At 38.6% G+C, this 25,289-nt stretch overlaps 1 protein-coding gene across 3 annotated transcripts in view; it reads left to right on the forward strand.

Moving 5' to 3' along the window:
• Positions 1-25,289, forward strand: part of Bltp3b (bridge-like lipid transfer protein family member 3B) — a 77,156-nt gene that overhangs the window by 34,207 nt on the left and 17,660 nt on the right. For all 3 annotated transcript variants that reach the window (XM_021645695.2, XM_060377895.1, XM_021645697.2), the window contains 11 exons: positions 45-83; positions 1,977-2,068; positions 4,451-4,640; positions 5,855-5,995; positions 7,301-7,471; positions 10,361-10,541; positions 11,551-11,634; positions 13,935-14,117; positions 14,954-15,072; positions 18,928-19,069; positions 24,335-24,528. In XM_021645695.2, coding sequence (XP_021501370.2) covers positions 45-83; positions 1,977-2,068; positions 4,451-4,640; positions 5,855-5,995; positions 7,301-7,471; positions 10,361-10,541; positions 11,551-11,634; positions 13,935-14,117; positions 14,954-15,072; positions 18,928-19,069; positions 24,335-24,528 — 1,536 coding nt within the window. The remainder of the gene's footprint in view (positions 1-44; positions 84-1,976; positions 2,069-4,450; positions 4,641-5,854; positions 5,996-7,300; positions 7,472-10,360; positions 10,542-11,550; positions 11,635-13,934; positions 14,118-14,953; positions 15,073-18,927; positions 19,070-24,334; positions 24,529-25,289) is intronic.

Here is a 25,289-nt window from a genome sequence, read left to right on the forward strand (position 1 = left end):
ATATTGTTTTAATAATTCATTTTAAAGAAAAAATTTATTTGTAGATTCCATGGACGAAACTGAAAACACATCCCATTTGTTTGGTGAGTACTGAAACTGTTTCAAAATAAGCATTTACATATGCAAAGTAACTCTAAGTGCTGATATTTTGTTTCTTGGACTTTCTACCTATTAGCTTTCGCTTTATTTTTATTGAACTTATTTTTTTAGCCATTTATATGAGAAACTTGAACTTTAAGTTAAGAGGAATTTTAAAGTTTTTATTTCTAGAATATTATATTCCATTTGCCATATTTTATTTTATCATTTAAATCTTCACTGACATAGAATTACTTCAATAACTTTTGACCCAGGCCTTCTGCACTCTTGATCTTCTTGGTCTAATAAGTTTAGTAATATGTTCTGTAATACACTTAACTTTTTAAAGAAAATTGAATAAAATAGATGAGTTAACCTTTTTTTTTTTAATCTAAGTTATATTTGTGTGTGTGTGTTCGCGTGCACACTCCTGCCAAGGTGGGCATATGGCAGTAAAGGACAACTTTCAAGAACTGGCTCCCTTCTTCTACCATGTGGTCCAGCAAGGAGACTTAGGGTTAGGTTGCCTACCTTTTGCAGATGTGCCTTTACCTGAGCTATTTTTACCAGCCCTGGAGTTTTTACTGATTCGTTTCATAATTTTGGGGGTGGTGTTCTGAACTGAATTGGTGTATGTGAGCCTATTAAGCTAATTTCTGTCTCTAGCCTCATTCCAAAAATATTCTTTATAAAATCTCCTGTTTTCTTCTTGGTTTTTTGAGACAAAGTTTCTCTGTGTAGCTCTGGGTGTCCTGGATTCACTTTGTAGACCAGGCTGGCCTTGAACGCACAGAGCTCTGCCTGTCTCTGTCTCCTGAGTGCTGGATTAAAGGTGTGTGCCACCACAACCAGCCAAGCTTCTTCTTGTTCTTGACTTTGGTCATCATTGAATAAGATACTTCTTATTTATCTTAAATGTATTCTCACCCCCAAATCTTAAAAAAGTCTAAAAGACAGGAAATGTAACACTAAATATCATCTTCTCATAATCACTTATTCTACCCACTTTACTCATCTCAGTTACTGGTTTCTTCCAGACTCTACCCAGTGGTCCAAGGTAGACCTCAGTTACTGTTAACTCTTACCCTTGACTAAATCTCTAGAGTCTGTGATTGATCTTGCTGCATTCCTACAGGCACTTCTTGTCTCTCTCCTGAAATAATGCCACCACCTTCTCAATGCCCTTCCTGCCTCCATTCTCTTTTCTCCTCTGAAATGAAAGCATAATTATTAATAAATATTTGTATGAATCAGAAATCTAATTAGTTTCCTGTGATGGGTAGTGTTGACTGTCAACTTGACTAAAATTACTTGTTACTTGATCTTAAGAAATTAATATTTTAACAGAGGTTGACTGAACAAATACACAATAAAATGAGACAATTTTAGATAATGATAAATGGTGTATTTAAAATGAAGAATGAAGAAGTTCTGGATTTGTAGACACATTCACTGTTAAAAACATTAGATTTATCTTCAAGAAGAAAATTATCTGGAAAGAACTTTTTCTACTATGGGAGTATTTCTCATGCTCATTTCATAATTTGCTTAGCTTTATGTTCATATCTCAGGTCTCAAGATGAGACAAGACTTTTAGATGTAGTTTAGTCTAACTCATTAATGTGTAGTTTATCAATAATGTGACAGGTACAGGATTAGAGATTATGCTTCATTAAATCTAGTGATCTCATCAGTTAATGGCTGCTTCTGTATCCCCCGACTGATAGAATGTATATGCAAGCTTTTCCTCCAGGAGATCAGTGCCTCAGTGTAGGACTGAATGCTTTGTTTTCCCCTTTTGTGTTTTTTACAGTTGTTAGTTTTGGTCTTAAATAAACAAAAGAGAAAACACACTTCCATAGTGTACCTAACTGTCTAATTATTTAATCTTTTCTTAGTCTCTAGATAAGGTAATAATGGAGATGAGTACATGTGAAGAGCCACGAGCCCCTAACGGCCCCTCACCAATTGCAACTGCTTCAGGACAGAGGTAAGCCGTGTCCTCTACTCTGTGTGGCTGTTCCATGGTGGTCTTTTCTATAGTGGGCTCTCTATCTGCAGCAACAGGACAGGAAGAATATCAAATCCTTTAACCTCAGATGCCCTCTGCCTCAGCCACCTTGATGTTAGACAGTTTTCGCATTTAGCTAGTAGCAGGTTATTTTTAATTTTCATTCCTCTAGATTATCATACTGTTAAATAGTAATGAGTAGCCAAGAGCAGTGCAGAGGAGCTTAGGTATTCTATAAATCTTAATTTTTTATTATAATATCTATCTGTGGTGTCATTTTCTATGTATTCAGTTAACTGTGACTAGTGACAGTCTAAAAATACTATATGGAAAGTTCTGGACATAAACTATTCATAAGCTTGAAAATCTGTGCCATTATGAGTGTCATGAAAGACTGGAAATTAAGTGGAGATGTAAATCATCCTTTTGCCCAGTGTGTTCCTGCTGCATAGACTTCCAGTTAGCCATTCAGCTGCTGCCTGGGTTTTCTGTCAGTTATCAGTGTCCAAGTAACTTTACCTGGTAGTGCTCACAAAAATAATAGTACGTACTCTCTTTGCTATCATATAGGCCTATGTTTTCTTACATTACCACAAGAAGGGTGTGTTTAGCCTGAGGTATTTTGAGGTGGTGATGGAACTCAGTGACAGAGTATTTGTTAGCATACTGCTGTATGCAGTACTGCGTACAAACACGTGGTAGGAAATGACTGCAATCCCAGCCCTCAGGAAGTAGAGGTCTTGGAGCATTAATACTTCTGCACCTCATTTCCTAGACATTAATGAACTTCTGTCATTCCTAAAAGTTAAATTTCTTGGTAAATTACAGACTTTTAGATAACTATAAAATTCATTAAATATAAAATGTCACTTTCAAAAAAATTTGACTTTCCACAAGTTAAGACTAGTTAGATAAACATCAGATGCTAGCTGGGCAAGGTGGAACATGTCTTTAATCCCAATACTCAAGAGCAGAGGTAGCCTTATCTCTGTGATTTTTGAGTCCCGCCTGGTCTATAGAGCAAGTCCAGGACAGCCATGGCTACAAAGAGAAACCCTGTCTCTCTCAACAAAAGAAAAAAAAAAAAAAGATGCTAACAAGATAGTAGCTTGTGGTATGGACTCTTTTTATACTGCTTTCTGGAATAGTTGAGATAGACTTTTAAGACTTGTTTATGGGGCTGGAGAGACGGCTCAGGAGTTAGGAGCACTTTCTGCACTTGCAGAGGATCCAGGTTAGGTTGCCAGCCACATGGCTGCTCACAACCTTCTGAAACTCCTGTTCTAGCATTGTCCAACATCTTCTTCTGGCCTCTGTTACATATGCAGGCAAATATTCATATGTATAAAATAAAGATAAATCTAAAAAGAATTACTCGTTTAGGAGTTGGTAAGATGGCCCAGGGGTGAGGGCTACCGGGGTACACACCATGGAAGCAGAAGACAAACTCAGACTGATCTGTAGCTTCCTGTGTTTGCGTAATGTCCTCCGTTCTGTGCTGCAGTGACTGACGGCTGCGTTTATTGGCTGCAGAGCCTAGATTTGGACTATGTGTAACAGTGGCAGGGAAAATGGCTCTTATGTTAACTTTAGAATTTCTCCTCTATCTAGAAACTTGAGATTTTAGAGAACGGATTAAAATTTCTCAGTTGATAGAGTGCTTGGTATTTAGATTGGTTAGAGAGTCAAAGAATTAGAGAAAAGGTAGAAATACTGTGAAAGGGAAAAACAGTAGGAAAATGTGTAGTAAGACATCTCTCTTTTTTGGCATTTTTTTATTTTGGAAAAATGTATGTTAGCTATTGGGGCTTTAAATTTTTTTTTACTTTTATTATTATTTTTTAATAAGTTTTATTTTTATATTAATTACAGTTTATTTACTTTGTATCCCAGCTGTAGCCTCCCTCCCAATCCCACCCTTCCTCCCACATCTCCTCCCTGCCTCTCTCTGAGTCCACTGATAGGGAAGGCCCTCCTCCCCTTCCATCTGAACCTAGTTTATCAGGTCTCATCAGGACTGGCCGCAATGTCCTCCTCTGTGGCCTAGCAAGGCTGCTCCTACCTCGTATTTTACTTATCAATGACAACATTAACACTTTTTTTGAATTTATGTTTTTTGAGCATGTTTCTCTGTTTTAGCCGTGACTGTCCTGGAACTCACTTTGTAGACCAGGCTGCCCTCAAACTCATAGAGATCCTTTTGCCACTGCCTCCTGAGTTTTGGGATTAAATGTATGCGCCATCATCACCTGGCTATTAGGGCATTTTATGTATGGACTTGTATGAGACTATTAGCTAGTAATTTTTAATGACTTTATTCTAACTTTAGTGCACTATATTTTGTTTTGCTCTGTTTTCCAGTGAATACGGCTTTGCTGAAAAAGTAGTTGAGGGAATTACTGTTTCTGTCAATTCCATTGTCATCAGAATTGGAGCGAAGGCTTTCAATGCTTCTTTTGAACTTTCTCAGCTCCGTATCTATAGTGTCAATGCAAACTGGGAACATGCAGACTTGAGATTTACTCGTATTCAAGATCCACAGAAAGGAGAGGTAAAAGACTTTTTTCTTACTAAAAAGCATTTTAGTCAGTGATAAATGCACACAGACATTAAAAAAATTACATCCAGGCCAGCTCTGTGGGTGAGGACATTTGCTACCAAGCCTGATGACCTGAATTACATCCCTGAAACCCACATGGTGGAAAGAGAAAACTGACTCCTGCTCAGGCACATGGGTGCTCACACATATGCACACACATACACACATGCACACAATATCAATTTAAAAAATAAGTAAAGCAACTGGAGGGATGGCTCAGCAGTTATGAATACTTGATACTATTGCAGAAGATATGGGTTTGGTTCCAGGACTCACACTGGCGGACTCACAGCCACCTGTAACTCCAGTTCCAGGGGGATCCCATTCCCTTTCTCCTTTGCTGGCTTCCATGCACAGGTGGTGCACATACATACACATAGGTACTCACAGGTGCTCACATAAGTACACGCACTTGCACACACACAAATAAAATAATTACATCTCTGATTGTCTGGAGTCACATTCTAGTTGATTTTTTTCTTTTGGACTTGAAAGTATGCTTTTCTATTATCCTAAATCACTTAGTTATAAAATGTTAGTGTTTTAATGTTTTGCTATATAAATCTTTCACCTTATGGAAGTAATGAGTCCTATCCTACTTGTTAATTAAAAAAAATTGTCTGTCTGTGTGTGTGTGTGTGTGTGTGTGTAAGTCAGAGAACAACTCTGTGAGGTCAGTTCTCTCCTTCCATATTCATGTGGGTTCCAGGGATCAAGCTCAGGTGAGTATTTCACAGAGAACACCTTTTGTTCCTTTGTTTTGTTTTGCTTTTGAGACAGATTTCTCTGTGTAGCCTTGGCTGTCCTGGACTTTGTAGTCCAGGCTGGCCTCAAACATACAGTGGTCTGCCTGCCTCTGCCTCCCCAAGTGCTGGGATCCCAGGTGTGCACCACCGTGGCCCTGTGCCCAGACACTGTTTTAACGATGGTTATGGTGCTGCTTGTTATTTAGGTTGTTCCCTAAATGCAGTTGCCGAGAGTCTTACAGACGAGAACAGTTCTGGACATATGTTGTTGGATTTGATGAAGCATATAAAAGTAGCATGAATATTTTTAGACTGTCACAAAAATTAATTGGGAAGGTGTGTTTTTTGATTTGTTTTCAGAAATATACATTTTTCTCATTTTGCATGAGTGTGCGCAGCTAATCTCTATTTTCTTTTTAGGTTTTGACATTCAAAGAAATAAACTGGCAGATGATTCGAATTGAGGCAGATGCTACCCAAAGTTCACATCTTGAAATTATGTGTGCTCCTGTTCGATTAATAACAAACCAGTCAAAAATCAGAGTCACCCTTAAGAGAAGAGTGAGTAAGCCGTCTCTGCCCCATGTTAGCTGTTTGGGTAGGCGGAGCATTAGGGAAGCACGGACAGGAAGTGCTCTCTCAGACAGTGTTGGCAGGTGAGGGGATGCGGGTGCCGCTTGTGGAACACTAAAGTAGTTATAGCACTCTCCATCTGGTTCAAGTTCTCAGAGGTTTGTATTCTCCGCAAATTGAATAGATTCTTTCAGATTCAGATATTTGTTGAATATCTAATGTCTTAGAATTTCATTTCACAGGCTAGGAGTGTAGCTTGTGGTAGAATGCTTACTTAGTATGAATAAGGCCCTGAGTTCAGTCCTCAAATGCAGCTAGGAAAGAAGATTATGAAGAAGTTGAGGAGGAGGAAGAAGCAATTTCTCTTCCTGAGTTTTGTTCGACAATGTTTTTTATTATCAGTGGTCAAAACTTTAACCTTCAGTACATTTTTAAGATATTTCCAGAGAGCAGGCAGGGTGCACACACCTTTAGCTCAGCACTCGGAAGGCAGGCAGGGTTCCAGTCCCTGTTCCATAGAGAGGCCCTGTTTCAAACAAGCAAGAAAGATACTGCTGGAAACTCACAGAAATGAAAGGAGCGGTCAGAGCGTTAGAGCCTGAGAGCCCCTGACGCTGCTGAAGCATCATGAGGAGATGGTACATTTAAACAGGCCTAACCAAAGACTCTGCAGCATGCCTGTGCTTGTGTCACTGGCACACTAACATAAGCAACTGTGGTAACTCCACAGAAGGGAGGCTTCTCTGAGCCGAACAGAGTATCCCTGAACCTGAAACGTGGGTGAAATGGCCTTTGATGAGTTGTAATTCCTCTTCATCAGGTAGGATGAGTTCAGTTAATAGAAGCAAGTATGGTCTGTCAACTGCACATACGAATCACATACATGTAATGTGTACTTCAGAAAACTATCAGTCTTTTTTAGCACTACTATCTCTAGCTTTGGGAAATAGTCTATCTTACAGGAACTCAATAAATTTTGTTACATTTTCATTACTACTTGTCTTGTGGGAAGGGGGACACATGCTACACTGTGTGGAGGTCAGAGGATGATTGGGTATTGGGGGTACTAGGTCTCTCCTTCCACTATGTGGGTCTCGAGGATTGATCTCAGGGTATCAGGCTTGGTGGCAAGAGACTTTGACTGCTGAGCCATCTTACTTAAAGGAAGGCAGCATCCATACCCACATTTAATCCTACTAAGAACTTTATGCTTTTTATGTAAACATCATGTAAAATGTAAGTATGTTGTAAGTTTTATTTGTAGATTAATTTCCTAAATCATTTTTATTACAGTTAAAAGACTGCAATGTCATTGCCACAAAGTTAGTTCTAATACTGGATGATTTGTTATGGGTTTTAACGGATTCCCAGTTGAAAGCTATGGTGCAATATGCAAAGTCTCTTAGTGAAGCAATAGAAAAATCAACAGAACAAAGGAAGAGTATGGCTGCTGAACCTACGCAGGTATGCTACAGATTCCCAGAAGAAAGACTGTGTGTAACTAGTTTAAACTGTTAGATCGGTGAGTTGGTAATTCCTTTACATGTTATCGAGCCAAGCATCTTCTTTATCTAAATATGTTACAGTATAACGCCATTTAGGACATTACTGTTTGTCTGGTGCTTATTGTGTTTGGAGCTCTGTGTGTAGGGTGTAGAGTACTGACACTGTGTACTTGATAGTGTACATGCATGGAGGACATAGAAGTATGTTGAGTCTCCCATTTCATCCCACTGCACCTTATTTCCTTGAAACAGACTCTCTTGCTGAACGTTCTGTTAGGGTGGCAGCCAGCCCCACTAATCCTGTCTCCACCCTCACAGTGCTCGGGTTATAGTGGTGGTGTTCCACTTTTTACATGAGTACTGCGGACTTGGAGCTCAAGTCTTTGTGCTTGTACAGTAAGTGCTCTTATGCACTGAGCCATTGCCTAGCTCAATAATGCTTTTCAGGAAGTTAAAAAAAATCATTTTTAAAGTTTTTGAGGTAAAAGGAAATAGAAATAACAGCTGGGTGTTATAAGAGCAGGTACAGAAGGTTGTTAGCACAAATAGCTAGAACTGTTTGGAGGAGACACGTTGAAGACAAAACTTACGTTAGAATTTTCTCATGGCCAGAGGTGGAGTGGCTATAGTGAATCAGAAGCCTCAATTTATCTGAAGAAAAAAAATTTTTCAGTCTTTCCCAGTATTAAATTCTGATTCCTAATATATAAACATCTTTGTAGAAAGGATGTGGAAAATTCCAGTGAGTACTATCTTTGATAATTTTATTAAAGTAGAAATAAATTTCATAGCTTCCTGTTGTAAATTTTATGAAATGTTATAAAATCATCTTCTAGCTTATTGGTGATAGAGCTTGGTACATGGAAGTGGCATCATTTAGGCTTTGGTGTTGTTCATTTGACATTGTTGGCTGCCTACCTGCTTACAAGGGTACATAGGCATCTGTTTCCATGGAATAAACAAGTACTGTGTGATCCTGCCTTCAAGGACCACAGAGTTAGGGAGAATGAAGTGTAATGGAAACACTGCAGTTTCCCATAATTGTTAGAGGAAAGAAGCAAAAGAGAGGGAGACAGAAAAATGATAGGAGCTCCAAGTTTTAACTGACTTTCTGCAGAATTTTGAGAGGTTTTGTAAGTAACACAATGATGCCATGTCTTAAAAAGTGAAGAACCAAGCTGGGAAAAGTACTTGTTGAACCATCATTGGGGTCCAGATTTTGATCCCCAGCATCCATGTAAGGCCGGATATAATGCAGGTGCCTTTAGTCCCAGTCCTCTTGTGGCATGATAAGAAGTGGAGACAGGAGAAACCCTGGAAGTTTGTGTCCAGGTAGCCTAGCTGCGAGAAAGAGATTTTGTCTCTTAGATGGAAGGTGGGGTTGTCCTGTGACCTCCACACATACTGGCACACAGAGGCCTGTACCCACATAGCATGCACACATCCTACACTCTGTGTCTGAGAGCTGTATTCACTAGCTTAACTTAATTTCTTCTGACTGCCTGAGAATATGCTTGGTTTAGATGTTACATGCGTTTTTCCATGCCGTGATTGCACTTATCCTACTTAAGAAATGAAAAGCACCCTCTTACAAATCTGCAGTCTGTGATGGATTTGTCCAGGAAGAAAAAGTACTCCTGGGAACAAGACATAGGAAATTTGAACTACTTGCTGCCAGAAATGAATGATTCTCTTGACTCAGTGACAAGAGACGTCCATTAACTTTGCTTTGAGTATGTGTGGAGGGGGAGCTAGTATCTCTCAGGAAGAACTGTGGAAGTATTGGGTTTTTGGCAGTAATAGCATATAGTGAGGTGTTCTGAATCCCAGCCAGCCGCTTGGAGTTTACAGCACTGAATTCCATTTTAAAAACAAATTCACCTCATTGCACTCCACCCATTGTCATGAGCAAAATTTTACAGCACTTATAGCCAGGGAAACAAGTAAGTACCTACCAAATTGATGGCGAGACTTGCCTCATTCTGCAAGGTTGGTAATACTTCTCCAAGAGACACTTCCTGAGTTCTCTGGGGAAGCCTGATTTATTTATCTTTCCTTTTTATTGTTTTGGGGCTTTGAGACAGGATCTCACTATGTAGCCCTGGCTGGCTTGGAATGTACTTTGTAGATCAGGTTGGCCTTGAAGTTAGAGAGAATTCCATGTGTCTCTGCCTCCTGCGTGCTGGGAGGAGTGTGCCATCATGACTTGCCCTGGCAGCCTAATTTAAATTGAGGAGCAGCTTATGGGACTGCAGCAGGAAGGAATGGGTGGACAAGAGGGACTTTGTATGTGCGTGTGTGTGTGGCATCTGAGCACTAATAGGAATTTTCCAAGCACAAGTTCAGTCAGACTTCTGACTGCATTATGGATGAGCTAAAGAAGAGAGTAAGCTTGGAGCCAGTTTAGAGGAAGTATGTACATGCATTTTTGAAAATAGCTTGAAAGAAATATCAAGTCAGATTGGAAAGCATCATCTTCGTTTTCTGGAAGTTATGGATAAGGAACTGAGGACTTCAGAATGACAGAATCTTGTTTTGTTAGCCATAAAAAGAAATGCAAAGGTGGAAGTAGCTTTGATTGAAGGGGTGCAGGTAAAGAAAACTAGGTATGTACAGATGTTTACTGAAATTTATTGGCCATACAGTCAAGTTGTGTCTAGTTTTCTAGTTTTTTAATGTAAATTTTATTTTTATATAATTCAGAAGGTGTTTTAAGGCAGCAGAGCTACTGTTAGAAAATGCAGTATATCATGCTCATTTTTCATTTTTCATGAGTCTTTTGCTGGGAATACTCAGGTTTGCTTGTGAGATGTGAGTGGACAGTGATAATGTGGTTTGGCCTCCTTAGAGCTCTACGGTGGCTTCATCTGCACAGCACGTGAAGTCCCCACAGGCTGCGAATGCTTCTGATGTAAGCGATGCAATCGTGAAGCTCTTCAGTGACTTTGATGTTAAGGAGACCTCCCATCATCTGGTGATTTCCCATCTAGATCTACACATCTGTGACGATGTCCATGCAAAAGAAAAAGGTAATCTCATACTACACTATTTTGGCTTGTCTACAAATTGACTATAAAACTACTGTTTGTTATATGTAATATATATTAAAAATATGAAACATTATTTGAATTTGTTTGACTTTAGTAGAGTAGCTAATACTTACACTTACTTAACTGTTGGCTATCAATGCTAATAGTAAAATTAGGTTTTAAAAAACTGAGATTGACCAATGTGGTGGCATATGCCTTTATTCCCAGTACTAGAGAGGCAGAGGCAAGCAGATCTCTGTGAATTTGAGGCCAACCTGCTAGGATTACATAATGAGACCCTGTCTGAAAACAAGAATAACAACGGCTGAATAAATGTGTGGCATCCTTGCATAGAATAACTTAGACTTGTCTTCTGAAAGTATCTACAGATGTTACCCTGTAGTCCATTCATGAGTATTTGCATGCTCTAAGCATTGTAGTTAACCCACCTATCTGTCATGAACCTGTGTTCTAGTAGTATTTTGCCTGCAAGTATGTCTGTGTACCAGTGTGTGCCTGGTCCCTCTGGAGGCCAAAAGAGGATGTTGGATCCCTTGGAACTAGAGTTACAGATGGCGGTGAGCTGCTGTGTGGGTGCTGGGAATTGAACCTGGGTCCCCTGGAGGAGCAGTTAGTGCTTTTAACCACTGAGCCATCTCTCTAGCACTGAACCCATGTTCTTTGTACACACAACAGCAACTGTGTGGCTCTCTAACACTGTCCCCTTCCTTCCCTTCCCAGCATTTCATAAGGAAGCAGATTGCTGTTTCAGTCTTGTCCCTATTTATCTTTGCTGAATAGACTCAGGTAACAGGGCAGGTTCAGATGAGGACTGTGGAGTGATGCGAACACACTAGCTGATAGAAACTGGGCTAACAAATTTATTGGCAGTGTATGCTTGCAATTGCCACTTGGACTCTGATTTTTTTAAAGGTTTTTTAATGGTAAATTCAGTGTTTCTAATATCTCTCCCTTTTCCTTCTTCCCTCAATTCTTTTCCTCTTCCCAGAGTCAAATAGACGTATTAGTGGAGGTGCTATGCAGCTCTCTTTCACACAGCTGACCATTGACTATTATCCTTATCATAAAGCAGGTGTGTATAATAATTCATTTAAAATATGCAAATCTTGCTTTTAAAGTGACATATCCAATTATTTTTAAAAATTTAATCATTCGTTTGTTTTAACTTATTAAGAAAAGAGATCAAGATATTGTTATTATTTTTCTTCTGGCAGCATTTTACTAGGAATATAAAAATGCCTTAGAAATGTATTTTGATTCATGTAGATTATTAGAAACTGTAATTGTTAGAATTTGACCAATTTGGTCTACGGTATCACTAAATGGTTGAAATCTTGAATAGCATGTTTGAGGCTATGGGTTTGATTCATAGCAAAACACACACACACACACACACACACACACACACACACGAGTTGGGGACAAAGGGAGAAAGAAATAAATTAGCTAAATAAATAATAAATACATTTTATTTTGTTTTGAGACAGGATTTCTTTGTGTAGTCCTGGCTGTCCTGGAACTAGCTCTGAAGAGCAGGGTGGCCTTGAACTCAGAGTTCTGCCTGTTTCTGCCTCCTGAGTGCTGGGATTAAAGGCATAAATACATGTTTTAAAACTTATAAAAATTTAGGATATAGCTACCTCTCTGACATGAACTCAGTGGCAGGCTCTTTGATTACCTCTCTATGGGGGGTACAGCCTTGCCAGGCCTCAGAGAAAGATGATGCAGCCAGTGCTGATTAGACCTGTTAGGCTAGGGTCAGATAGAAGGGGAGGAGGACCTCCCCTATCAGGGGACTAGGGAAAGGGCATAGGGGGAGAAAAAGGAGGGAGGGTGGGATTGGGAGGACACGAGGGAGGGGGCAGCAGCAGGGATACAAAGTGAATAAATTGTAATAAATAAGTATATAAATAAAATTAAATAAAAATTTAGGATATAGGAACATATATTTGTATTACTTGGTTATTTTTGGCAAATCAAGTCTTTAAGTCAATAGTTTTTGGAGTTTATCATTTAATGATATTGGAACATTTTTCTATTTTCTATATTTTTTAACTCATCAGTAAATAAGATTTAATAGGTTATTTAATCATCAAGTAAGGATATGTCCTTTTCTCCCAAATATCAAAACAAAATAGGATGATTTATTTCCAAATTAAGTAATTTGACCATTGCACCATAGTCATAGAGCAGAATTTCTTTCTTTGTTTTGAATTTCCAGAAGACTTATTCAAAATCACTTATGTGATTCATTCTAGAGTATGAATAATATATACTAATTACTTTCAATGATAATGGGTACAGTTAAATCTTAGCATAAATAGTAGTGTTTATAGAATCAAACCAAGTGAAAGAGAGACTATTAAATCACATCTAATAATTTAATAAATACTAACATTCATATTTGTATGGGTTTATACAAACCATATGCTTAAAATTCCATGTTTTGTTCATTAGCTAGACAGATATAGTGTAAACAAAGAAAATAAAATACATTTTAATTACCACATCTCAAACTCCTAATTTCTTATTTATAGCACCATAAGTTCAGCTTCGTATTTCAGGATTCATATGGTTTTGTTTGTGTTTTTATTTTTTTTAATTTACTTCTAATGCGTATATTCATGTTACACCCTGGTCTTGGCCCTCTGCCTCCTCTCCTTCCACCCCTCTCCCATCCCTCTCCTTCAGATTTTATTCTCTTAACTTTTGTTTGTTCCTGCACCTTTTCTAAGTTGTTGAAAAGAAACCTAATCTTGAGTTTGTTTTGTCCTTCCAAAACGTCTATCTATTAATGATTGGTATCTGTACTGTGAGGTTTTGTTGTTTCCTTGGTAAGCATCATCTTATTAGTTTTATGGTTTAGATTATAGTTAGTCACTTTATAAATCTTTGATGAGAGGTTTTTTTGGGGTTTTTTTTTTTTGTGGGTTTTTTTGGTATTTTTCTGAGATTGTTTACAGTAGATGTTTGCAAGGTAACGGAGCCCAGTCCTTTAGCTGTGAATTGAGCATTGTTTCACCAAGTATGGGTTCTAGATAGAATGCTGTCTAGATTATTTACTTTGATACTCTTTTCCTATGTCTTGCTCTTATTCTGTTAAAGAAGTAAGCTGATTTTTTAAATCTATGTGTGTATATATATATATATATGTAATATATATATACATAAAGTATATATATGCACAAAATATATACACATATACATTTTAAATTATTTATGCATGTATGTATGCATGTATATCATCTGATATGGTGAGTCTTCCTGTAATCAAAACAAACCAAAACTGACTCTTGAGGTTTCATAAAAAGCATTGCTGTAATAATAAAAAAAAATCATGGATGCAATGAAGTTCCTCTTGTTAATTTACAGGAGATAGTTGTAATCACTGGATGTATTTTAGTGATGCAACCAAAACAAAAAATGGATGGGCTAACGAGTTGTTACATGAATTTGAATGCAATGTTGAAATGCTTAAACAGGCTATGAAGGATCATAATGCAGGTTCACCTCCTAAATCTCCAACATGTGCTTCTCCCCAGCACCTCCAAACAGGTATTTGACCTAATCACATCCCATAATATTCAGATAGGGGGAAGGAAGAAGGGGAGAATGAGCATGTATTTTTATAAACATTATTTCTAAGCAAATTTTAAACTCTAAAGATGTAGACAAACAGTTGTATAAAACATTTAAAAATGGTTTTATTTTTAAAATAAAACATTTAAAAATGGTTTTATTTTTAATAATATGTATGTGTGTATGTTTATGTATGGGTTTTATGCACCTGAGTGCAAGGCCTGTCGAGTCGAAAGAGGGCATAGGATCCCCTGGAATTGAAGTTACAGGCAGTTGTGAGCTGCATAACATGGGTGCTTGGAACCAAACTTGGGTCATCTGCAAGAGAACCATGAGGTTTTTACTGCTGATCCACTTTCTGCTCCCCAACACTTTCAAGATTAGCATAACCAATAATAGTAATAGCTACATAGAATATTTAGATTTTTAAAAATATTTTTATGTATGTGAATGCTCTGTTTTCACCACATGCCAGAAGAGGATGCCAAATTTCAGTATAGTTGGTTGTGAGCTACCATGTAGTTGCTGGGAATTGAACTCAGGACCTTTGGAAGAGCAGTCAGTGCTCTTAACTGCCGAGCCATCTTTCCAGCCTGAATATTTAGATTCTTAAGTGGCTTGTTAATTTTTTACTTTTAACATTCTGAGAGTGGCTTAAAATATCATTAAAAATATGATTCTTGTTTTAAAAAAGAATCATTATAAAAGCCTGCAGTTATATTGCCATGTTTTTAGTAGCTTTTTCTACAGCAGAAGAGTAGCTATGCAAAGTAATTTCATAACAAGTTAAAAGGAATTTTTGTTTCTCACAGAGAAAGAGCCCACTCTGAAAGGGACTCCTAAAACACCTTCAGTATTATTTCAACCATCGAAAGCTAAGCTAATGTCTAGTTCTGTTGTTGTTAGACTCGCAGATTTCAATGTATACCAGGTATGTATTAAATCTTTTCATTATACAAGCAACTCAGTTAATTAGTGCCAGCATTTTTCTGTAACGGTCTAGACTATGAGATACAAATTATGCGGGATAAAAAAGCAGTTCAATGATTTTTAATTATGTGGTTATCTTGCATTAAGTTCTAGTCAAGGGACTAGTACTGCAGGTTGTCACTGTCCAGACTTCCTACACCAGTTACAAGTTTTGTGGTTGCCTAAATTATGCCCAGGTTCAGTGCTGTACTCAGGCCTTGCTACTCTCACTGAAACCTGTCAGGTTCACTTTGATTATAAAGGAAAAGGATTTCTGCCATAGGAATAGTGCATAGGGCACAGCCTGGAGGCCTTCTAGATGCTCAGGCTGTCCACACAGCTCAGTGATAGAGTGCTTCCTTCCATTCAGAAGGCCCAGCACCTCCCCAGCACCGCAGTGCTGTGTGTCCTGTATGCAGGGACTATGCCTCTGTGGTTGAATTCATCTCAGAATAGACTGATGGTGGGTGACCCAACGTTTTCCCTGACCTCTAACTAATAGGACTATCAGGTGTGACCAGCCCAACTCACAGTCCTCTGGTTTGCATAAATCTTATCAGTTGGCATTATGAATAGGAAGTTATAGTTTCTGGTTATCTCTTGGGAGCAGGAGCAAAGCTTGGAGCACTTCTTGGAGACTGTATTTCATACAACACAGTAGTCTGTGTGCAAGACCTTGAATGTCTTTTTTGCTGTACTCAACCTCTCTAGGTTCACTTTGCTGTGAATTTACTTTTCTGTGAAGAACTCTGCCTCACATGTAGTGTTTTACTCAAGCTGTCATCCTTCAACTCAGCCTAATATCACAATCTTCAAAGCAACAAATTACATTTGACCTATTTTTAACAATAAAAACATTTGCCAGGCATAATGGCACACACCTGTATTCCCAGTACTTGGGGAGGCAGAGGTAGGTGGATTGCTGGATTGCTATGAGTTTGAAGCCAGGCTTTAAAAAGAGAGTCTAGAACAGCCAAGGCTACACAGAGAAACCCTGTCTCGAGAAAACAAAACATTTAGATTCATATAATCGTTTATAAATTGTTCTTGTTTATTATGGTAAGTCTTGTTATAACTTAAAACCCTGATTATTTTCTCATTGTGCAATAGCTTTCTTTATGAACTCTTCATACAGTGCAGCTTATTTACTTTCTGATTGTTTCGTTTTTCTTTATTGCATCAGGCTCTCATGTAGGATAGGCTGGCCATGAGTGTCCTACGTAGCTGAGGCTGTCCTTGAGTGCCCAATGTGGCTGAGGCTGGCCTTGAGCTGTGATCACTCCTGCCTCTACTTCCTGAGTGCTGGGGCTATAGGGATGCCCCACACCTGGCTTTACAGTAGACTTTGAATAAAACCATAGGGATGGAGGGAGGGCAACTCTTCATAATCTCAAATTGTTCAGAGTGTAGTGAAGAAGCTCTGTATCCAGAAACAGTTTAAAAACCGCGAAAGGAAAAGTGACAGAAAATAGTGATATTCATCTTAATTTTAATAACTTTAACAATTAAAAATATGCTTTTGTTTATTAAGTTGACATAATTGAGAAGGGTTTGTTTCTTTATGTACAGAAGGGCTTTTGAATTATACAGTGCAAATTGTCTTAAATCTGTTTTTACAAGTAACCAGAAATTTTGATTATTTCAAGAGGAAACGTTGTCAAAAGAAAAAATATGCTTTATTAATGTTTCATATAAGAAAAAGACACATGTGGACCTGGCAAGATGGCTTAGCAGGTGTTTGCCTCCAAGCTTTGGTTTGATCCATGGGATCCACATGATAGAATGAAAGAACTGACTCCCTAACGTTGTCCTCTAACTGCCACATGTATACCATGGCATGTGTGCACTTAGACACACACACACACACACACACACACACTCACAATTTAATAGTAGGAGGAGGAGGAGACGAAGAAATACATACATTTGTTGAACACTTAAAACAGTTTCCAAGTCTACTAATTTACCCCAATAAATATATGGATAAACTTCATTGGTTGAAAAGTAGTGTACTCATTTTGCATTCTTAGCTGTCCCAACCTTGTAGCTAAGGTTGACCTTGAACTTGTTTTCTCATGGCCTCACTTTAAGAGTCCTGGGATTACAGGCATGTGACACCTTGCCTGGGTTGCACAGTGACCATGTGGAGATTAAGCTCAGGACTGTATGTGCCAAGTGAGTGTTCTGCCAACCGAGTTACCAGCCGGTGTGCGTACATTCCTTTGAGAGAATTGCAAATGAGCCATTTAACAAAGAGAGTTTAAAAATACATATTAAAATATGCAAATATGTATAAAACAGGACCTTAAAAATAGTAGTTCTCTTGAAAAATAAGGAAACAAATGGTTTGAGCATACTATTTATTTATTTATTTTCAAGATGGGGTTTCTCTGTGTAATAGCTCTGGCTGGCGTTGACTCAATTTGTAGACCAGGTTGGCCCCAAACTCACAGAGATCTGCCTGCCCTTGCATCCCAAGTGTTGGGATTGAAGGCATGCTTCACCACACCTGACTGACTGAACTGATATACTGTATTTTACATGAGTTATTTCTGTAAAACTGACACAATTTTCCAATTTAATTATTTTAAATTTATAATTCATTGGTATTAAATACATTTACAATGTGTGGCTGATGCCACCATCTATCTGCAGAGTTTTTCTCTGTATCACAAACTCTAAAACTCTTTCGTAGTAATAGAGAATCTATGACGTATTATAAAGGACAAACTGAAGAGCCATTTTGGCCTTGATGCAAGTCAGTGTCCTGAGTCTGCCACTTATTTATCTATATTAACTCATAATATGCTGCCCCGTCTCTGCTTTTACCCTTGGGTTATCTAGGTACCAGTGTGCTAGGCTGGATGGGAGGGAATGAAGCTTAGCCTGGTGTGGGTGGGTTAGGTAGTATCTAGGTCGGTGTGAGTATGGGAAAAACAGCCTTCTCTGGAGACAGTTTTCAGTGAAACAGCTGTTTTTATTGGGGGAAAACAAGGTCTGTATAAACCTTGGGGAGTGGGTAGGTATTCAGGGCGAGTGTATATCATTGGCTGGGGCCTGAGGTGGTAGGAATGCTTCATTTGTCTGAATAGGAATTCCAAGTGCTTGCAGGGCATGGGGTTACAGGGAGAGGGGAAGTTTAACCTGAAACCTGGCCACCAGGCTACATGACCATCTCAAGAGTGGCAGAGCTGGGGTCATAAGGCTTATGTGCGCTGGGGCATGCAGGCCTAGAGCAGGGAAGAAACAGTGCTACCCCTGCCCATCTCAGGGCAACATTTTCAGGGTTTGGACACATCTCGACCTGGCTGGCTCTCCCCGGTCGTACGGCTTTCCTAGCCTCACCATAATAAACAGTTACTACTTTTTTTTCCTGTCATTTTAAAGATTCAAAATAGTTAAGTTCACCAAAGTTGGTGCACAAATTTGAGTTTATAACTGATAAAAGTCTGAGTTGTTTATAGAGTTTTCTGAATGGTTTGTGGATATTCCATTTTAGAAATTATTTTGAACATTTATTTATATATTTAGTGTGCCACTGACAGCCACACCACTGCACACAACACAGCACATATGTAGAGGTCAGAGGACAACTCTGTAAGTGTGGTTTAATTTCTGTAGGAGTCAGTTCTGTTTACCATGTGGCTTTTAGGTACAGAACTCAGGCCATCAGGCATGGCAGCAAGTACCTTTACCCACAGAGCCTTCCTGCTGGCCTGGAAGTGATTTTAAAAGCTTGAAAGTGATGTATATGTAGGTTGCAGAAATTTTTTGGATATGTCCTTTCGGTATAATATAAGCAAACTTGTTTTCTCAGGTCTCTACAGCAGAACAATGTCGTTCTTCTCCTAAAAGTATGATTTCCTGCAACAAAAAATCCCTGTATCTTCCACAAGAAATGTCTGCTATCTATATAGAATTCACGGAATATTACTATCCAGATGGGAAGGATTTTCCAAGTAAGAGTGTTTACTTTGTTATTGCTCATTCATTGCTGGATTTTTTTGGATGTTTTAGGTTTTAATAATTTATGCACAAAATTTTACTTTAATCACTGTGTTTAAGACATACCTTTTTTAAATTTTTAATTTTTAAAGATTTATTATTTAAACAGCATTCTGCATGCATATGTGCCTGTATGGCAGAAGAGGGCACCAGATCTCACTATAGATGGCTGTGAGCCACTCTGTGGTTGCTGGGAATCGTGCTCAGGACCTTTAGGAAGAATAGCCAATGCTCTTAACCACTGAGCCATCTTTCCAGCCCAGGACCTGCTTACTTTTTATATGTACACATTTATACCTCACATTTCTACACATTGTTAATAGTTGTTTATATGTCCTTTTTTCTCTGTACTGTGGCATATTTGATGGCAAGAATATTTGGCATTTGTTGATTGATTTTATCTTTGAAGTTTGTGCTTTTATTTTGCATTTTTGTGCTTACTAGAGATTTGTAAAACAAAGTATGAACAGATGTTATTGTAGAAAAATGTTCTTTTTTGGGGGGAAATTCCATTGCATAAAACTCCATTTTATTAGAAAAGGAATAATTTTTTTTTTTTTTTTAGTTATAAAGAATTTTTCTTGGCTCTTATAAGCTATTTTGGCTTCCTGAAGTTAAAATGATTATACATTTGTTTATTTGAATATTAAAATTATATGCCTTTGTTTCATTTTATCTGAGTTTTCAAATTAAAGGCTTCCTTTATATTGTGATCTTCATGCATGCATGTCTGTGTGTACAGGTATACAGATGTTTGTGTGTGTGTAGCTCAGAGACAAATGTCAGGATCTGCTTTGAGTTTTTTGTTTGTTTGGTTTTTGTTTTGACCTTTTTAGACAGGGTTTCACTTGTAGTCCTGGCTGGTCTGGTACTCTTACGTTGCACACCATCTAGCCTGGCACTTTCTGTGTAGACCAAGCTGGCTTTGACCTCAGAGATCTACCTACCTCTATCTCCTGAGTGCTGGGACTAAAGGCTTGTGCCACCATGTTTGACCCATCTTCTTTTTTGAGACAGGATGTCTCATTGGTCTGGAGCTTGCCAAGTTATGTTAGGCAGGCTGGCTGGCTGACCAGTCCCAGGGGATCCTGTCTTTCTTTGCCTCTTCACCCGGGGGTTACAGCTGGGTGGATGTGGCTTTTGTTACATGGGTTCTGAGAACTGAAGTCCTCATGCTTGCAAGCTTTTGCCTGCTTCTTTAATGCTGATGTATTTAAAGTGATTACCTTATGTGTATGAGTGTCTGCATGTAAGTCTGTGCACCACCTGCATGCAATGTTTGAGGAAGCCAGAAGGGGGTGTCAGAGCCCCTGGAACTGAAGTTAGAGGTGGTGGGAGCTGCCACCTGGGGACCGGGAATCAAACCTGGGTCCTCTGGAGGAGCAGCTGAGCCACCTCCCCATTCCACTGTTAACTTATTGGTGTAGGTTTTCAGTTTCAACATGAGCTTTTGATGCTCCTGAAACCATTTTAGTTTAGTTTTTTTTTTTTTAATAAAATAAGGAATTTCAGAAATCACTTTAGAGAAAGATCCAAATATTTTATCATACAATTCCTTATTTGTACCAAATTGATGACATCTAGTCCTTTGTTTTCTTGCTTTCCGAAATTCTTTGTGAACGTGCATTTATCAGTTGTTTCTCTCAACTACTCCTCTGGCCAAGACGATAGGGTGAAAGTAGGTGAGCCATTTCTCAGTGTCTTCTAGGTAATGAAATGGCACAACTGAAACCCAGGCATGGTCTGTCCATTGCTTCCTTCCCATACTGTTCCCCAGAACATTCATGGCAGCCTCCTGTTAGTCATTGTCTAATCTTGTTGGGATCCCTCAATGGTTGTTGTATGTAACTAAAACGTATCATTCTGCAAGGAATTTTTCTTTGGAGTTAAGACTAGTTTCCAGGTTGCATAACTCCTTTAAAAAGAAAAAAAAAGTGAGACAGTGTCTTACTGTGCAGATCTGGCTGGTTGGCCTGCTGTATTGACCAGGTTGGCCTCCTGCCTGCCCTGTAAGTGCTGGGATTAAGGCGCACACCACTGTGCATCCATCAGCCATGTTGGAAAAGGTCCCACTCATATGGACACCCTTTGCCTTAATTTCTTCTTTAAGAGCTCTCTCTTCAGATAGTCACAATCCGAGGTGCTGAATTTAAAACTGACAGAAACACTTTGGAGGCATGGGATAGTGTCCAGTTTAGCGCATAGAAATAAGCATAGTATTCTTGATCTTTTTTTTTTAACATGTGCTTCTTTTCCATATTTGATTTGTATTCTGCCCATTCTCTAACACTCTGAGCCCAGTAAAGGTTTGTGCTCGCTAATTTTAAATGTTTTTAGGGCCGAGGTATAACTTAGAATGCTTGCCCCGCATATGTGATACCTGGTTTCAGTCCTCGGCACCCCAAACCTGTGACAAACAGAAGGGCCCACCAGAAAAACAAATAGTAGATCAGGATCTCTGATTCCCATGGTCATCTGGAGACCCTGTTGGAAACGCCACGTGGAGCCCTGTGTTGTGCGGGGTGGACACTACATCTGCTCTCAAGTCTTTTCTCACCACAAAGTCCCTTCACTGTAGTGTGAAGCATTCACCTCTGTACTCTACTTCCTCTTAATTCAAAGGCAAACACCTTGGCATCACAACTGGTCTCTCTGAAGGGCTTGAATCACTTCTTTCATTTCATATCTATCTCATGTGTAGAAATTTAAGTGGAATTGGGCCATACTTTATTTCCTCTATGTTCTTTGTCCTTAGCATAATTTGTAAAGTGTAGACCTTCAGTGAATCTTTTTTGCTTTTGTAAATTGAATGAAGACATGGATGCTGACACCCAAAATCAAATGCACATCGTTGGTGTTCTTTTCCTGGTTTTCTGCATGTTGGGATTTTGTTTTCTTCATTTGATCTGAATTTTTTTTTAAATAACACTTTTAAGACTGACTCTAATCTCAAAATCACACATCCATATACCTATTTTCCTGTTTCTCTTTTTTTTTTGCCCAAGGCAGCGTTTCTCTATGTAACATCCTTGGCTGTTCTGGAACTTTGTAGACCAGGCTGGTCTCAAACTCACTGAGATCCACCTGCCTCTGCCTCCTTAGTGCTGGGACTAAAGGCATGCACCACCATGTCCGGCTCACTTTTTTTTTTTTCTTTTTAACACAGGGTTTCTCTATGTATTCCTGGCTGTCCTGGAACTTGCTATCTGGACTAGGCTGACCTTTGAACTCACAGAGATCCTGCTGCCTCTACCTAAAGTGGGAGAATTAAAGGCATGTGCTACTACGCTGGCCTCCTCACTTAAAACTTTTAATATAGACATCAAAATGGTCTTCAACCTATTTTTAATGCTTCTTGTGGTCAGCATCCACAATACTTGAAAACCTAGCATAGCCTATGACAACATTCACTTGCCTGCTGCTTTAAACAGTTTCACTGTAGCTCTCCAGGATGGAGAGAGCACACCATTTCTGCCTCTCCTTCTTAAGACTGTACTTTTCAAAGACATATAGAATTTTTTGCCACCTGCCATGCTATGCCATGTTTTCATTTTGTGAATCTGAATTCTATTTCACATACTTTTGGTTAGTTTTTAAATTACAGTGTCTTAACAACAGAAAGAAGCATTGTGCTGTGTTTTCCCTCCTACCACCTGGAAACAGAAGGGTGTATGCATAATTACTCTATCCTTAAAAATGTCCTAGTTGTGCTATGATTCTTGTACTTAATTATCAAGACATTTATGCATATGAGGTTGCTGACTTTAGGCAGGTTTAGGTCGTTAAGATGAATAGCATGCTTGTTCTGGTGGCCGTGGGAGCTTATGTTTTCTTTGAACATCACTAAGTTGTCTTAGCTCTGGAATATAAGTTTAATGCTGTATGAGTTTTGCTAACAGTGATGTGCCATCCCACTAGAATGGATTGTTCCATTCATACTAAATTTTATCACAGAATGGATTATGGGAGAGGTTGATATATAGGTCCACATTTTACTTTCAGGTTATATATTCTATTCTTATGGTTTATCCTTGGACCAATAATCATGCTTATCTACTTATGTCATGTTTTCATCATCTTCAAGGCCCCAGTGAACCATCTCACTGTCTATTCCTTCTGCCTGTAAGTTCTTCCAGCTACAGGAGTGTTAGCTCCTGACATGGATGACTCAGGGGCAGAATCAGAAGTTTCAGCCTACTGCATTGATCTTAGGCCTTGGGAGCACAGAACCATCCATTGTGGTTCTGAGAGGGATGGGGAGAAGATCTCATCACTAGAACTAGAATAAAGGGGCTTTTTCTTTTAAGCAGTAAAACCCATATGTATTCAATTAAAAACAAGAGTTGGGGCTGGAGAGATGGGTCAGAGGTTAAGAGCACTAGCTGTTCTTTGAAAGGTCCTGAGTTCAATTCCCAGCAACCACATGGTGGCTCACAACCACCTATAATGAGATCTGGTGTCCTCTTCTGACCTACAGGCACACATGCAGGCAGAATTCTATATAAATAATAAATAAATAAATCTTTAAAAAACATGGTTGGTTCTCCAGCAGGTAGTGTCAATAAATTGGAAGAATAGTCATAATTATGAGAAACTGTGGGGAGCTGCACTTGGTATATCAAGTAACAGTGGAAAATTGGCTTCTGTTCTCAGGATTCTTAGTCTTGTAGGATAAAAGATCTTATTAAGCTGTTCTGAAGCTGTAGCTTTTACAATTAATATACTTGTAGTTTCAGAAGATAAATTACTCTGTAATTATCAGCATTAGTTTAGTGGGAGGGAACTGAGTGTGTAGTAATGGGTTATTTGAGACACCTCAGTCCTGTTTTACCTGAAGCTCGGTCCTAGGTCTTTATTCAAGACGAGAGTGGGCTGTGTGTGTTCTTCCTTTTGGGCTTTCTGCCTAGCACCACTTTCCTAGGAGACCGGTTATTAGAGGATGCAGGGTGCGATGCACATAGTGAGAGCCTTACAAACGCCATGTTTCAAGAAGGCGATATAGAAGTTTGCTTCTTTGTGAATCTAATAGTACTTCCTGTTTATACATTTAATTTACATTAAACTGTTTTTTTCCAGTTAAGTGAATAGAAAATATTTTATGTCTATATTTGCTATATGATATTTATTAAGAAAAAAATGTAATTTATCAAGAATAACTTTTGTATGGAAACCGTAACTGTCTGTTCATTAATGGTGCTTAATATTTTTTTCCTCCACAGTTCCAGCTCCTAATCTATATAGCCAGCTGAATGCGCTGCAGTTTACTGTAGATGAAAGAAGCATTCTGTGGTTAAACCAGTTCCTACTAGATTTAAAACAGAGTCTTAATCAGTTCATGGCTGTGTACAAGTTGAATGACAATTCAAAATCTGATGAGCACGTTGATATTCGAGTTGATGGCTTAATGCTAAAGGTATTGTATAACAAGTGACTGTGTATGTATGTGTGAAAGAGACAGAAAGAGAGTGAGAGACAGAGAGACAGAGTGAGAGATTTAGAGAGAGAGAGAGACAGAGACAGACAGACAGACTGACTCACTCACTCACCTGCCTCCTATGCCTCACAAGTTCTGGGTTTATGTAGAGGCATGTATACCACACACAGCTGAGAGCAAAGACATTTTTATAGAAATAAAACTGACTGAGAGTGTTATAATTTGAGGATATAACATGGTGTTTAGGTGTAAATAAGCTTAATTATGATCTTAATTTTTATGTTGAAATTTAAGATTGAATTTTGATTCTCAGTTATAGGAAATCTAAGAGACTGCATTGTCCCCCCTTTGTGTATTTGCGATTTTAATTTTTTATAACTTACAGTCATTAGACAGTAAGCTCTAACAGCAAAATGTAAATCTTTAGTGGGATGGCTCAGCAGGACAGTTTGGAAGGAAAACTAACTCGTGGACGTCGTCCTCTGACTTCCACACACTCTGTGACAGCAAATAAATAAACGTATGTTACAACAAAGGCTTTAAAACCCTTTAGTCCGTTTTGTTCCCACTATAGGATTTTTACATTTTTTTGCTCTAGAAAAGAACAAGTTTACAACAAAGTTTTTAGGTTGTGTAAGTTGCGTTTGTTCATGTTATTCCATTACTAGTGTCCATAGTTCACCAAAAAGCTGCTTTTTATTGTAGGCAAGTAGCTGCTAATGTGATCCATGTGCATTTGT

This window comes from Meriones unguiculatus, chromosome 2, assembly GCF_030254825.1.
Source record: "Meriones unguiculatus strain TT.TT164.6M chromosome 2, Bangor_MerUng_6.1, whole genome shotgun sequence".
Classification (NCBI taxonomy): Eukaryota; Metazoa; Chordata; class Mammalia; order Rodentia; family Muridae; genus Meriones; species Meriones unguiculatus.